General features: G+C 33.4%; 5 protein-coding genes across 8 annotated transcripts; 1 reads left to right on the forward strand and 4 right to left on the reverse strand.

The window, feature by feature from the left end:
• Positions 1–340: 340 nt before the first annotated feature.
• On the reverse strand, positions 341–4,304 carry Cog1 (conserved oligomeric Golgi complex subunit 1). Of its 2 annotated transcripts, XM_078176885.1 has the most exons (10): positions 4,044–4,304; positions 3,672–3,839; positions 3,299–3,584; positions 3,037–3,238; positions 2,547–2,963; positions 1,579–2,485; positions 1,239–1,518; positions 909–1,162; positions 776–819; positions 341–608 (listed from the first exon to the last, which is right to left on the reverse strand). In XM_078176885.1, exons 1-10 carry the CDS (start codon positions 4,178–4,180, stop codon positions 589–591), a joined length of 2,715 nt encoding a protein of 904 aa, XP_078033011.1. In that variant the 5' UTR covers positions 4,181–4,304; the 3' UTR covers positions 341–588. The 2 variants fall into 2 exon arrangements, with proteins under 2 accessions (XP_078033011.1, XP_078033010.1); XM_078176884.1 differs by lacking the exon at positions 776–819 and having other exon boundaries at positions 953–1,162.
• A 523-nt stretch (positions 4,305–4,827) lies between these two features.
• Positions 4,828–6,284, forward strand: LOC144478905 (uncharacterized). 2 transcript variants are annotated; one of them, XM_078197262.1, is made up of 3 exons: positions 4,828–4,942; positions 5,250–5,337; positions 5,553–6,275. In XM_078197262.1, exons 2-3 carry the CDS (start codon positions 5,254–5,256, stop codon positions 6,069–6,071), a joined length of 603 nt encoding a protein of 200 aa, XP_078053388.1. In that variant the 5' UTR covers positions 4,828–4,942; positions 5,250–5,253; the 3' UTR covers positions 6,072–6,275. The 2 variants fall into 2 exon arrangements, with proteins under 2 accessions (XP_078053388.1, XP_078053389.1); XM_078197263.1 differs by lacking the exon at positions 4,828–4,942 and adding an exon at positions 4,961–5,184 and having other exon boundaries at positions 5,553–6,284.
• Positions 6,285–6,324: 40 nt separating this feature from the next.
• Positions 6,325–8,965, reverse strand: LOC144478902 (glucose dehydrogenase [FAD, quinone]). Its single transcript, XM_078197258.1, has 11 exons — positions 8,737–8,965; positions 8,433–8,632; positions 8,248–8,359; positions 8,038–8,172; positions 7,849–7,964; positions 7,609–7,776; positions 7,389–7,542; positions 7,151–7,311; positions 6,897–7,074; positions 6,612–6,816; positions 6,325–6,538 (listed from the first exon to the last, which is right to left on the reverse strand). The coding sequence occupies exons 1-11, from the start codon at positions 8,888–8,890 to the stop codon at positions 6,328–6,330; spliced, it is 1,794 nt and encodes a 597-aa protein (XP_078053384.1). The 5' UTR covers positions 8,891–8,965; the 3' UTR covers positions 6,325–6,327.
• Positions 8,966–9,101: 136 nt separating this feature from the next.
• On the reverse strand, positions 9,102–12,458 carry Grp (serine/threonine-protein kinase grp). Of its 2 annotated transcripts, none has more exons than XM_078197260.1 (8): positions 12,199–12,458; positions 11,954–12,091; positions 11,459–11,682; positions 11,065–11,385; positions 10,607–10,810; positions 9,891–10,114; positions 9,675–9,809; positions 9,102–9,592 (listed from the first exon to the last, which is right to left on the reverse strand). In XM_078197260.1, the coding sequence occupies exons 2-8, from the start codon at positions 12,013–12,015 to the stop codon at positions 9,374–9,376; spliced, it is 1,389 nt and encodes a 462-aa protein (XP_078053386.1). In that variant the 5' UTR covers positions 12,016–12,091; positions 12,199–12,458; the 3' UTR covers positions 9,102–9,373. The 2 variants fall into 2 exon arrangements, with proteins under 2 accessions (XP_078053386.1, XP_078053387.1); XM_078197261.1 differs by having other exon boundaries at positions 11,954–12,110.
• Positions 12,459–12,788: 330 nt separating this feature from the next.
• On the reverse strand, positions 12,789–14,602 carry Noi (splicing factor 3a subunit 3 noi). The gene is made up of 2 exons (XM_078197259.1): positions 14,312–14,602; positions 12,789–14,236 (listed from the first exon to the last, which is right to left on the reverse strand). Exons 1-2 carry the CDS (start codon positions 14,522–14,524, stop codon positions 12,944–12,946), a joined length of 1,506 nt encoding a protein of 501 aa, XP_078053385.1. The 5' UTR covers positions 14,525–14,602; the 3' UTR covers positions 12,789–12,943.
• Positions 14,603–14,775: the final 173 nt, after the last annotated feature.

Genomic DNA, 14,775 nt, shown 5'->3' on the forward strand with positions numbered 1-14,775 from the left:
CGGAGGAAGTGCAAATATTCGGTCGACTCGATGTCGTTCGCGAGTACGTCGGTCGCTTTCGAATTCCTGTTCACTGTTTTTTCTTGTAATCGGTGGCAGCGAAGCAGTTTCTTAAACACGTATTTGCATATGAATCTGCTTTGTTATTCTTTGGTGAAAGTTTAAACGCTTCGAAAGTTGGTACGATCGCTTACCGCTGTTGGCGCTACTTTACAGGGTGGCTTAATCGTGACTAAACATTTGAATTTTGTAAACTACATTTCGCAAAGCATTAGATAGATAGATTCAACAAAATTACAGATGGTTGTCATTTTTATTAATTTTTAAAACGCGATACGTGTAAAGATTGTATAAAATTGTTTTATTCAATACTGAGAGTAATGAAAAAGGCAATATTTCACGACATGATATTTACATAATATATAACTAACGTATATATACACAGTTAACAATATGTACAACGGTCGACAAATTTGTATTAACAAAATAAATTAACTACTGCTGAACCAATCGGTGCCCATTGCTCCGAAAAATGCCGCCGCTCCAGACTTTATAGTAGCTCCCGTGGAATCGCTCTTAATGTTTTCCTTACCAGTAACCTTCTTTCGCTAAAATGAAACAAAAAGTTATTTAACTTTGCGTTCGTCTTTTCTTTCAGACAGACGGATGTTAGATCAATCGAGAATGTTACGCGTGTAACACAGAAAAAAACACAAGAAATTCTTCAGTTAAAAATTAGTTAAATGCAAACTGCCATGCAATATCCTTCTCTTACCGCAATGCAATGCACGATATATCTTATCAGTATGCACTGGAAATCTAAGAGTACATACATGAAAAATAGAAATTGAAATTATAAGGAATCGCAGTGAAATAACTGGTAAACGTAATGATCTCATGATGCTTACAAAATGCATAACAGAATCTTGAAATCTTTTGTTACTTTATGTACCTGTAATTTGTCTGGTATCGTTACAGGCACCAAAGGCAAACTCCTCGCTGGTGCAGTCACTGTCAAAGATGGAAACCAGGGTGCACCGTTGCATAGGGCTAACACCGTAGGCAAATCTGATTTCACACCCTCGGTATTACTGTATTCGTTCCGTGCACCCAAAATCGAATGTAGCTGTTCTAAATGGGGCACTAGATTTCCAAGTATTAACTAAACAATGATAAATCATTTAAAGTAAAACTTTAATATACAGTAAAATAGTCGAAAATTTTCTGCGAGTTCTTACCAGCGATCTTTGAACACTTCTCTTCACGTTGGTATGAATAAATGGATTAAAGACATCGTAATCAAATGGGTCTATTTTCGACAGTACACTGTCGCAGGCTTTCGTAGATAAATCAGAGAAAACTTTATTTTCTCGTGGCACCATTAGCAGGGTACAATATTTAATATCGAATAGCACCTGCAACGCTTGTTTTTGCGAAAGATTCGCATTCTCACACGCAGCTATATAGTAATTTAACAACTCCAAAGCAATATCTTCTATAATGTCGTGCAATATCTTCCTACAATTAAAAGACAAATGAAAGGGATTACGTTTATGAAAGAATGAGAGTTGTACTTACTTTGGAACAGTATGCGGTATTATTTTATTTAAATCTTTGCTAACTGCAGTTAAAAACTTTTGTAATTGTATGGATGGTTGATATGGGACTAGAATCTCCGATTTTATCCTTTTACCTTCTCCAGAATCTTCTTCAATGGTTACTTTTTGCCATTCTGAAATCATCGCGTGTATTCGATAACCCTCCAGTGGTTCTTTGGATATGTGTTTTTCTCTATGCTCAATTATTTTAGCTTTATACGCGCTGGCCCAAACTGACCACACAGAAGTACTGTATTCTTTTAGCTTGTCGCAAATCGACTGCCATTTAGCATTCGAGATTGTCAGTCCAGACACTTTCGAAAGCGTAAAGCATTTATTTAAGTTCGAGCTGAGGGTTGTCAACGCCGAAAGTAATCTGGCCATTACAATAGCATTTGTATCGCGCTGACCATGTTCAGGTTTATCATTAACGCACGTGGTTTTCACAAAATTGATGAAATCTTCTATCATAGTGGAACTGATCATCTGCAGATATTCCTGAATTTCTGAGCGATCGGAGAACGTATCGGTAATTAAAGATATATTTGTAGACAATAGATTATCTTTGATAGACATTACGCGTTCGGTCTCGTATAAATATTGTTCCAGATCATGAAGCAGAGCTTGCAACTCTGCATCAAAGTTGTCGCATAATTTGAGAATATTTGGTGAATATCCCTTGGTTTTCATTAATAAGGATCTCTTGCCATCAAGCCCGCCATTTTTATTAAGCTTTTGAGGAATATCACTGGGAGAATCCTTCCAAACGAACCATCGCAAATCGTGTTCCGGATATTCGAATTTATCGTTCATTGCTTTATTAAGTAACTCCACCACGTCAGCTTTCAATTTAGCTGTTGTTTCCATCCACTTATCATTTATAATATCTAAGAAAGTAATCATGATTTTATATTAAAAAATAAAACGGTAACTCTATGTTAGACGTACTTTTTGCTCTTCGAGATATGATAGGTTGAAAGAATTCCATCCAAAACGTGATCCTAGGCATAGACAATTCTTCCCAGATGGAATTCCAATTATCTGGCAAATTAATGCAAACCGCTTCTTCGCGAACGTAATATAAGCCTTTTATGGATACAATTAAATCTAATAACTTCGTGACCTCTCGATTACAAAAATCGGCAACCCATTCTAGCCAAGACTTAACACTCTTTTGCAGGTCAGGTATAAGAAAGTTGCCAGCATTGTCCTGAAGGAATGGTTTATGCTGTTTTGTTACAGAGGGTAGAAATTCTTTCAGCAAAACTTCATTCACATCCAACTGAGAAAGTAAAGAATATGCTTCTTGATCCTGAATTTTTGTTATGTACTGTAGAACAAGACCACCTGACTTGTTTTCAGTATCTAGAATAAACAGCTTGTTTAATGAAATATACTTTACAGATATAGTAAACTAAATATACATATAATTATTTACTTATGAAACATGAATGCATCAAGTTAACTGTTTGAATTAATATTTGAATGCATAACTTGATCTTATTTTTAACGCTGCTGTCATTTTCATCTGTAATAATGGATTTAATAGCATGACTTCGCATGGATATCAACATGTCTAATAAGTCTGAGAATGAAGTTCCATTTATTAGCACAAGTGCAGCTAAACAATTTGCTATACTCTGAAAAAAATAATATCTTCAATAATTTAATCCACATTATGTATCTGAATGAATACTGACCTCTGGTTGCACTTCCAATGACTGCAATATATGATTGCATTCTGTGGTTATAATATTTTTAAACTGACTAATTACATCCCATTGTTTGGAAACAATTGGATACTTGTGTGACAAGTCAGCACCTCCTACTTCAAACAATAAACCATAATTTATATGTTGGGCTACTAAATACAGCTGTGTAGCAAATAATAAATTCTTGCTTTCAATATTGGACCAAATATGCTGAGGAATGTCCATTAGTATTTTAATTTGAATAACAATTGAACTTTGAATTCCTTCCACAGATCTGGAAAGAAAATATACTCTCCAGAAATCATTTAATTAAAAACCTTCAGAATTTAATACATTAAAAAGAAAAGACAGTAAGATATACCTATCATTCTGATTCTTAGTCGGATCAATTTTAAAACCAATTAGATACTTCTTCTGCAGTTCTCTGAATTTATCTTCAATACTAACAATTCTTGAAATAACACGTTCAGAAGTTATCTTCATATTCCCAATTGTATCAGCTGCCAGTATTAAATCACGATACCTTTCTCTAAAAACATCCAAATCTTCGATTAATCGCCGAATTAGTTCTGTAGCATAAAAATAACCTTACAGCAGAACGAATCCTTACGAAAAGATTAATTCGTGTAATACTCAATTAATATTGTCATTTGAACACAATGGCAAAGTGAAAAACCCGGAGAAAAAGAAACAGATGTAGTAAACGACAGCAAATTATCGGAGCAAAAGTTACCCGACAAGTGTTCGAAGCTCAATTTTCTTCCTGTCACTTTCATTTTGAATTTTCTTTTGGATCCCTTCAATTTCTTTGATCGTGAAGTCCTCGAATAATTTATTAATGTCCAAATCCAAATAATTCGTGGTCGTCATTTTTATGATAAGCTTGTTTTTGTGCTTTCAGAGCCCGGTACTTCCCACGTAGCACAAAGTCAACAGAACCATATTTTTCATTATTATCAACTACACCTCCATTGTAGATTGTACGAACAGTAATAGTTCCTACTTCTGCACACTTTGCCTGCTCTCTAAGCTGGCTCGCGCATCCCCACCATTACACATAGATAGGAAACCTAGCTTGCTTCCTTCGCCGTGCTTTCGATCTCGCTCTTTCCACGCATTCGTTTGATTGGCGCGCCATGTGAGGTACGCGTTGTCAAATTCTATTTATAAAGAGCTTCAACTTTCAAATAAATGAAAGCTGTTGCGAAATTTTGAAAATATCAAATTTGATATGACACCGTTTCCCGTTGTAGTTGTATGATGCTCCATATTATAGTTGTCCGATTTGATGCTCTCTTACTCGCTGTTTTATCTCTTTTTCTTTGACTGTGAGGGCAGCATTGTCTCACCTGTAAATTGCCAACAAATGAGAAGAAAGAAAATTTCTATGTTAACCCTCGTTAACGGATCGAACTGTGGTCTGAAAGTGTGTAGAAGTAGGACCATTACTGTACACTTTGTGCTTTAAGAGACTTACACTACCATCTATGGGAGCATTGTTAAACTACTTTCTCATTAGTGAAAACCTTGTCTATTAGATGGAACAATCATCCATGTTTGAATGCGAAAGTTATTCCAAGCTGACGGTGTTTATAATGGTTTATAATTTTTGTGTGTAAGGCAGTAATAAAGGTATACAATCACATCTTGTCCGCATATTTATAAAAATCTAAGATCGGCAGTTGTTGATATTCCTTATTGATTTAAATTTGAGACGGACTCAAAATCAAGCTTGTCGTTTGTGAAATGTGTTAGTTACCTCATTTTTCGTGCCATATTAATACACGCATAAACAACAAAGCGTATAGTTGTGACTACGCATATTTCTTATCAGCATAATAATAACTGAGATTTAACCTTAAACTCCTCATCGGGTATTGTTTTATTGTCTCCCAATTACAAATACAAATTCATATTCATTTCTTATTTCTTTTTCTAGCATCATGGACGAAGACGGGCGTACTTTATGGTGTGGGAATTTGAGCGAGAAAGTAACAGAGGAAATTTTGTATGAATTATTCTTGCAGGTTTGTGTACTCTAATAAAGTCATATCAAAAACTTCGATAAATATTTGATGAAAGAGAAAAATTATTTTTCTAACCTCATACGTTTTCGAAAATATTGATGCGCATTTAATCTTTAATGCGACCTTAACATCATACCACTACAAGACAGTTTCTTGACGTTGAATTATGAGTAATATGTTAACAATATCGTTTTATATTTTCTGTAATGTTATAGGGTGGTCCAGTGCAAAAAGTTTACATTCCTAAACATCGCGATGGAAAGCCGAGAACATTTGGATTTATAACTTATAAACATATAAATTCTGTAACATATGCTATGGACCTTTTCTATGGCACAAAGCTGTTCAATCGTCCTATCTGCATGAGCATGAAAACCAACGTGGACTCACCACAAAAAACAAGCACACAGGATCAATATCTTAATTGCAATAATATACTTCAGGCTGGTCAACAAATGTTGCTAGGAAATGGGTTTCCTCGTATACAACTTGAAATGTTTGGAGCAAATATGCTGCCAAATATGAGTCCCCATTCTAAGAAAATAGATACTCATAGAGATAATTATGCTTATCATGACAATAGAAGTAGATCCTCAAAAGTACATCCTTATCAAAGAGAGCAAAGTAAAAGTCATCAACATAAGGATTATAGATCTAGAAATACTCGTAACAATCACAGATCAAATGATTATAGTAGAAGAGAATATAGTAGTAGTGGAAGCAACTATCGTTAATGTCTTGAAATATATATACAGCCATATATATATATATATATATAGCCAGAGGAATATATAATATTCTTTTTTATCATTATAAACATTTCATTTTAAGCTATCTGAAAAGTCATGCTTAAAGCGTTCAATGATCATTAATTGTGCATTATTTTCCTTTGTATTATTTAGGATAATAGTACGTCTATTTTTTATTACAAAATATATTTTATATAATCAAAATTATCTAAATTTAAGTAAACATTCGGTAACATAATAATTATTTCTGTCTATTAAAGTATTCACTATATTTATGGTCGTAAACATTTGGATTGTAACATTTTTTGTAACTTGTATTATGTTCCATATTTCGTTTAAATGTACGTGCAGCTTTTTCAGTTAGCATTAAAACTGCAGCATTAATATTACCGCTCGGCAATGATGGTAGTACAGATGCATCGATCACATATAAATTTGTTACACCATAAACTCTATAAAGGATAAAATTTGTGAAATTTATACCATAAATAATACTAATTTAAAGAAGAAAAGGTAATGAATTACCTAAAATCCTGGTCAACAACACTACCTATACGGCATGTCCCAGCCGGATGATAAGAAGTTAAAGTTAAATGTTTTATATAACATTCCCAATACTTTTTACTATCAAAGTTTTCATGTCTACAACCAGGAAAATGTTTTTCATAAATAGACGCACCAATGGATTTCATAATACTCGTTTGAACGAGTTTTTTCACAAATTGTAATCCTGTGAAATTGAATATTATATATTGCGATTATGTCTTACACATTCTGCAGATTCTACTAAAATTTAATCAATCATAGTACCATCAACAAGAAGTGCAATGTCATCCTTATTTGTTAAATATTTTGGATTAATTAACGGCGGATCAAAAGGATTGGTACTATTTAATTTAACTTCTCCCATACTTTTCGGATGTAGTAGAATTGGAGCAATTGTTATAGTATTCTTATAGACAAGAGGCGCAAAGTAATCGTTATAAATCTGTATAAATCGTATAAGAAATTAATATCGAAGTATATCAATAAATACTTTATAAAATATATTCCTTGAAACCAACCTCGTCTGAAATTCCTAAGGCCCTTCTTAAAACAATTCCATTATCCTTTGACAGTCCAAGTGGCATCACCATTATTTGTAAATCTGGTGTACTTGTTATATTTTTTTTTAAAGAACTATGAAATGTTCCTAGGACTTCAACTCCTGCAGATGTCCAAGGACCTAAATATCAAAAAAATGTCTAAGTAAACACGATAATAATTGTATAATAGTAATGAATTTTACAGATTAAAATATACCTTCTCCAAAGACAAAATAGTTTATTGCTGATGTAAGACTAATAGTATCTGCCATATTTAAACCTACAGTTTCATTAAGAGTAACTAAATCAATCCCAGTGAGTATATGGTCTACTAAATGTTGTCCCACTGGTAAATCTTTGACAACATTTATCTACAAAATTGAACAAATTAGTACGTTATAAAAATATAATAACATATGTATTTATTCTAAGATTACCTTTAAGTCTTCTAAATGTCCCTTCGGCCCAATACCAGATAACATTAATATTTTAGGACTACCAATAGCTCCAGCACTGAGAATAACGCCTCGTTTTGCAATAGCTTTAAATACTTTATTTAGGGCCATAAATTGCACTCCGACTGCTTTCTTTGACTTTAGCAATACCTATAATCAAATACTAGTTGCAGTGTTACAATTTCTTAACAAAAATATTAATCAATTGTACTTTTAACATACTTTTTCAACATGAGCATGAGTAATAACATTCAGTCTATCTTGAACATTTGTGTGCAATAATTTGTCAGTACTCCATCGTTTACCATTTTTCATAGACAATTGTGGTTTCATGAAACCTGCATCAATAATATTATTATTATTATTATCATTAATATATCTTTAGAATAACCTTCGAATAAAAGAAATTACCAATTTTCAACTCTTCATTGATGTTGCCAATAGATTGATGTAACTCTTCCAATCCTTTCAAGATTATATCAGAGAGATTGGTACTCCATTTCAGGGCATTTACATTCATCGGACCACCATTCTGTGTAGTAGGTTCTACGAAGATTTTTTTATTTAAATAATAATAAATATAAACAGTTAATATCAGATCTTGTAATTTATTATAACAACCAATGAAATCTGGAAGCCAATCATTATAATCAAGAGGATGTCCACGTACATAAAGCATGTAGTTTAATCGACTGGTTCCACCAAGAAGTTTACCCATTGGCCATCTACTTTGCTGAAAAATAAATTCATAATTACATACAGAAATAATTATTACATGCTGGAGAAATATCCATTAGATATAATACATTGTTGGTTAAACCCTTGCAAGCATTCTGCTGAGGTACAGTAGTGTATTGCCAGTCATATGGACTATTTTGAATCAAAGGAGCTAAGAGTGGAATATCAAGAAACGGTGGTGGAACTCCACCAGCTTCAAGGAGTAAAACTGTGTACCCATATTCTGCTAATCTTGCAGATATTGTTGCTCCTGCAGTACCTGCTCCAACTAGAAAAATACAATTTAAATTTTTTAAATGATTTATCACCTTTCGTATATTTATATTTCTATATAAGTTATATCGATTTAATTGATGACAATACGTAGCTTACCGATGATGTAATCGTACTCCTGTAAATCATTGATATCATTAAAAAATTTATATGAAAAAATATCGAGAAAGTATGTAAACTGAAGATAAGTAGAAAATATAACAGCTGTAATACTAGTTACTGCAAATATAATTAAGTGTTGTAATACGAGCATTTTATAATCATACTAAAAATTGAGGTTATAGCACAGTTTCTTATATTAAATTGTACATCAAGGTTATGTGTCAACGTGGTTCTAAAAACTGATACGGAAAACAAGTTCAGATTTATAGTTTAGTCATGAATTACAGTATAATAATCACATTAATATATGCGCATAAAAAGTGAAAGCTTTTTTTTATAAAAGAATATAAAATGATTTATTTAAATTGGATTTTGTACATTGTAATCAAGGTATACATTCAGTTGCAACAGCAATTGGTCACATCACAGGACCTCTCAATACTAAATAGTCCAATAGTCTTTTAATCAAGATATATATATATTCGGTTGCAACAACGATCGGCCACATTATAGCGCCTTTCAATACTATATCATCCCGTAACGTCTTGGAATAAAAGTATACAATCGATTGCAAACAACAATCGGGCACGTCATAAAACTTTTCAATACTATATCATTCAATAAAGTCTTGTAATTAAGGTAAACATTCGGTTGCAACAGCGATTGGCCACGTTACAGGACCCTTCAATATTATATCGTCTAATAGAGCCTTAATTTTCATAAACTTTCGTTTAAACTCCAAACCGCAACCTTTAGATAATCTGAAATCAACTAGTATCTTTCCATCCATTTCAACAATGTTAGCTTTGAAAACAAGAGGCATTGTCCTTCTATCTGTACTTGATATGGTAATCTATAAAGAATTATTTAATTAACAGTTTATAATACACAATAGTACTATAACAACTAGTTGAAATATTTATTGTGAAACTTACTGTGCGACAATCGTTGATACGACAGGTATAATTCTCACTGTTCAAGCAGTTTATTAATCTGTTTACCGTTGTCTCCAACGCTGTTTTAACGAAAAATCTCGTCATTCTTCGTACGAGGCGTTGATAAGTATTTTGCTGCAAACGCATAAATAAATTATAATCATTGCTAAATATGTCAACTCTTTTATGTAAAAGTGTTCAAAGAAGTTATGCTACCTGACTTGCTTGTGTAAGTTGCTTATTTTGTACTTGAGTGCATACTAATAAATCTTCTATATGAGCAGGTTGCGAGAACGAAAATCCTGGCTGTTCTTCTAAATTGATTTCTATAACATTATTTTGTATCCTAGGTAATTCTGGCTGGGATAAACAAAATCTTGTCAAGTTCTCATCTTCTAGCATGTGTCTTGAGTCCGTTTCGTCAGGACGAATATGTCCCTCTATAATACCAATTAAAGCATAAGACAGATAGAAAAAAAGAAAATATATATATATATTTTTAGGAATGCGATATGGTAGAAGTAAAAATGTAAATTTCTGATATTTATACTGGATGCTCACGCCAGTGCTCTTTGCTTTGGTAATCTAGCTTTATGATCCTTAATTGAAATCATAGAGCTGTATTACCAAAGTAAAGGCAAAAGCTTTGATAATCTTGAAAAGCGTATATTACACTCTTAATTTGTATATCTAATAATATAAATTGAAAGTGAGTATATTAAATACTTGCAAGTGCGCCAAAAACTGGGTGATCTTTAGTGTTCACTCAGTTAGGTACCAAGCTGCTTTGAGTAATTGAATACACACTCAGAGATACTTAGTACCTGACCAAGTAGACACCTATTTCATTACACTCGCTGACGGGTGTACCATAAAAACTGTTGAACATATGGAAGAGAAATAATACATTATTATCTAGAACGGGTACATACCTTTTTGCACCATATTGACGAACCATCTGTGCTGCTTAATATCTCTTATTGTATATCTGGATGATGGCGAATGCATAAGAACATTTTTAATCAGAGACAACGAAGAAGTATCCAACTTTTTCCATGGTGTAAGAGACATATATTTTCCTTCTTTCCATGCCATATATTCTCGACACTCTGCCATGGACTGATTCCAAGGCAGTTCTACAGTTTAGATATGGACCAGTTAAAAACTAAGAAATGTAAGTTACTTATTAGCGACTTAAACCATCAGACTAAAAATGACAATGATCTGCAGTTTGCATATAAACCTGTCATTAATTTCTTTTCTACTCTATTCCAATTTACTAATTTACTTAAACTCTACATTGAAATCAGAGGAAATTATGAATAAAAAAAATTAATATAAATTATTGGTGAGCTGTTTGTATAAATACATATGTCTTAATAAAGATTACCTCCAGCTAATAAAGCGACAAGAATTATACCACACGACCATATGTCTGCAGGTTCTGCATGGTAGTATCGTACTAATACTTCTGGAGCAACATATGGTAATGTTCCACATCTTTTTTCTAGGCACCGTTCTTTGCCTTGATATCTATATACTGTTGCCATGCCAAAATCAGAGACTTTTAAATTGTCATTTTTATCTAGTAACAAGTTTTCTGGCTTTAAATCTCTGTGCGCAATTCCTTTACTGTGCAAATATTCAACTGCAGAAATTAATTGTCTAAAATACTTCTGTGCTTCCCACGCCGGCATACCAACATCAGGTTCTGTATCAGTGAGGAAAGTATTTACGGTTAACACTACCTTTTTAAAATTATTTTGAAGAAGCAACTCTCTTACCAATTCTATCAAAAAGTTCTCCACCGGAAGCATATTCTAAAAATATATATTCCATATTCGGTTCGCTACGTTTTCCAAAATATTGTATAATGTTGGGATTAGATAATATACGGTGAATAGCGCTTTCTTTGCGAACTGTCTGTCTAGCATCTGAGTGCTTGCCTAAATCTATCATTTTCATGGCAACTGCCTCTCCAGTAGATCTATTTAAAAGTAACTTTACTCTGAAAAGATTGAATTATATGTTTAAAATAGAAAAATATTTATTAAATATACAGTTTATGTGCTAATAAAGCTATTATTAACAACTAAGATACCTTGTATAAATGACCAAAATGTAAAAGTAATTTGAACACAGCAAAAAGTGGTAACAAAATGTATGTAAAACATTTTAATTAATAAATTCTAAAAATATAAATAATTTATTCTAACGAAATTAGAGAAAAAATTGATAATTTTAAAACAATTTAAAGTGGAAAAGTTCTACGAACGTACTCGCCATAGGCACCTTCCCCTAAAGTGTGTCCAAATATCCAGCCATCCACAAATTCCGTCATCCTGTCTCAGCATACCTTTCCACGATGGTGGCAAGAATCTTTGTTCCCTAATCAATGCTCCCTCGACTGCCGGTTACTGAAAACGGCAAGTTCAACTGTGAGTAGAAGGTCCATTAAAACACAATAAAACACAGAAAATAGGTCATACAATTAACAACAATTTAATTTTCATAAAATGCTTACGTTAAATCTTTTTTTCATAATAACGATCGACCTTCCGGAGCACGTGGTTTTAATAGCTACGATAAACCATCGTGTTTCTTCTGACGAAACGAAACACTTTCAATTTCGTTTTTAACTCAAATTTTTTTAACTTCGTCTGTACTACGTATTTGTCGGTGCAAAGTATTTCCAATTAAAATAGTGAAAAATTAAAATATTCGTTTCTTAACAGACGTAACATAACTGCCAGGAGAGAAAGTATGAGATGATACAAGAACTGAAGAGACTATATTCATCTCTACATATATGTAGATACACGGCGAACTGCGCACACTCTCTTAACATTCTAGGTAGAAAATTGTTACACTCTTATTGGTGGAGCATGAACTTTTTGAGAACTTTGAAATCCCTACTTCTTCGATACGATTTTAATTAATTTCAGCATTTTTATTACTTTTAAAATAAATTCGAAAGCAAATGTTACTGTTTATATTAATCTTAGATTTTGAATTAATTAAATTACGTATGTTATTTCATTCAATATTCCTTCGAAATTCTGTGCTGTTGGTAACTTTGTCTAGTAAATTACTTGTAGAGATAATATTTCGAGATAATTGGTTTTTATTTTCAAAATGTACGTACAAGTTTACTAGCTATGTGATTACAAAAATTTTTTTTATTCGTTACATTCACTTTTAAAACAGATACGTTTTACAGGAATTATATCGTAACTAATAAAAGATATTTAGATCATCTGATGAATATATTACAAAAGACCCTGTCGTTTCAAATCTTCGTACGTTTTACGATTGACTACATTTCCAAGAGAATCTTCGAACTCTTCTTCCTGCTCTGGTTGCCAGCGTTCAGCTTGTTTCTGTGCTTTAAGTTTTTCCCATAGAGCCAAAGCGTCTTCTATTTGTGTTACATTAGCGAAATGAGCGGTATTTGGAATTCCGAGGCAGCGCATTCCATGAGCGTGTCTCCATTCGGCGAAATGTCTTTGGAAAGCTTTCGGTCCCTTGTATGTGAAGTTTCCGCATATTTCGCAATTGTAACTGATATTTAATCCATGCAATTTGTACAACCAATACGGTATTGGTTTACCATCCCACCCGAGAGGAAGATTTTTGGGATTGTAAGGGACTTCGTTGTCATCTTCCTCCTCGGATTCGCTGGCGCTAGCTTCAGCATCGGAATCTCCTCTCTCGCCCTCTGTTCTAGCTTGTTTCCTTTGTACATTTTCTTTTGTGGCTACTCGTTGAGTAGATACCAATTCCGCGAGCCTGTATACTTGCGCTTCCAAGCAAGCTATCTCCTTTTGCTTTTCAGAATTCCTACCTTTTCCAGATTTCCTATTTCTATTGTTCTTGGCTAGTAAATTTGGATCTAAAGAAGCCTCCCCTTTTGTACTGAAAAGTCTCTGGGCTCTCTCCTCGAGAGTACCGCCGCATTTTAAACCCAAAGCCATCAAAGCCGATTTTAATCTATCCAAACCAAGAGACGCGAGCTCCTCCCACGATGAGAAAGCGGACAATTCTAAATGAGCTCCCACGTGAGTAAGAGCGCTGCCGGTTTCTTTTGGCCATCCTGGAAATGTGCTGTTTTCCCATTGTGTTTCAAATTCCCTGTTCGCCTCTTGAACCTCTCCATTTAAATCGAGCAAGGGCCTGACTCTACTTAAGTAATCCGTTGTATATTCTAACAATGATTCTACGTATCTTTGATACTCCGCATTTTTCCTTTCTCTTGGTATATCAAACAGATGATCAAAAGTTGATAAATATGTGATATAGTCTACTTTCTCTATTCCTTTGAGATTAATGTATTTCTCATAACATTCATGAAGATCAAGATACTTTCCATAACCTTCCTCGTCAGTGAACTCGACAAGATTTGAAAGCTCTTCCGTGGGATTTTCTCTCATTTTGGCTAGTTCTTCGAATTCGACGGACATTGGAATACTTATTTCGTTAGGATGTCTTCGGTAAAATTCTTTTATCGATTTCAAACGAGAATAAAACTCTGAAAATTCGTTTGGACCCGAAAGTGCTTGAACCTGAAATAAATGAGTTATATCGAGATTAGTGAATGAAAATTTAGTAATGAAAATCAAGTCAATAAATTTATATACCTCTTCTTTCCTTTGCCCATCTTTATCTTCGTATAAATCTTGCAAATGCAAGGTACTGTCCATGTATTGATCAAGCAACATCTTTAATCGATGCTCCGAATTTATGCTCTCCCTGTGCCCTGCCTTCTTATAAAGCATTTCTTTTACCATTGCGTCCATTAATCTCTCCCTTTCCTCGTGATAGCGTCGTTGTTGCTCCAATATCGTTTCCATCTTCAAAGTTTGTTTGAAACACTAAATGCGTTACTGTGCGTGACCAAACTATTCAGTTGACATTTGTATAGAGGTTATGATTTTTCAACCATAAATAATAATTATATATAGATTCAGTACTCCCATCCATGGATACCCCCATCTAACGGTAGATCGAGTAAAATACAGTGACACAATCAAATTCTGCAAGATTTTTCGGCCGCAATGCGCACCGTTAATAAAAAAAAGAGTAGAAATTGCTTTGCTCTGAT

The sequence above is a fragment of the Augochlora pura genome, chromosome 3 (genome assembly GCF_028453695.1).
Source record: "Augochlora pura isolate Apur16 chromosome 3, APUR_v2.2.1, whole genome shotgun sequence".
Classification (NCBI taxonomy): Eukaryota; Metazoa; Arthropoda; class Insecta; order Hymenoptera; family Halictidae; genus Augochlora; species Augochlora pura.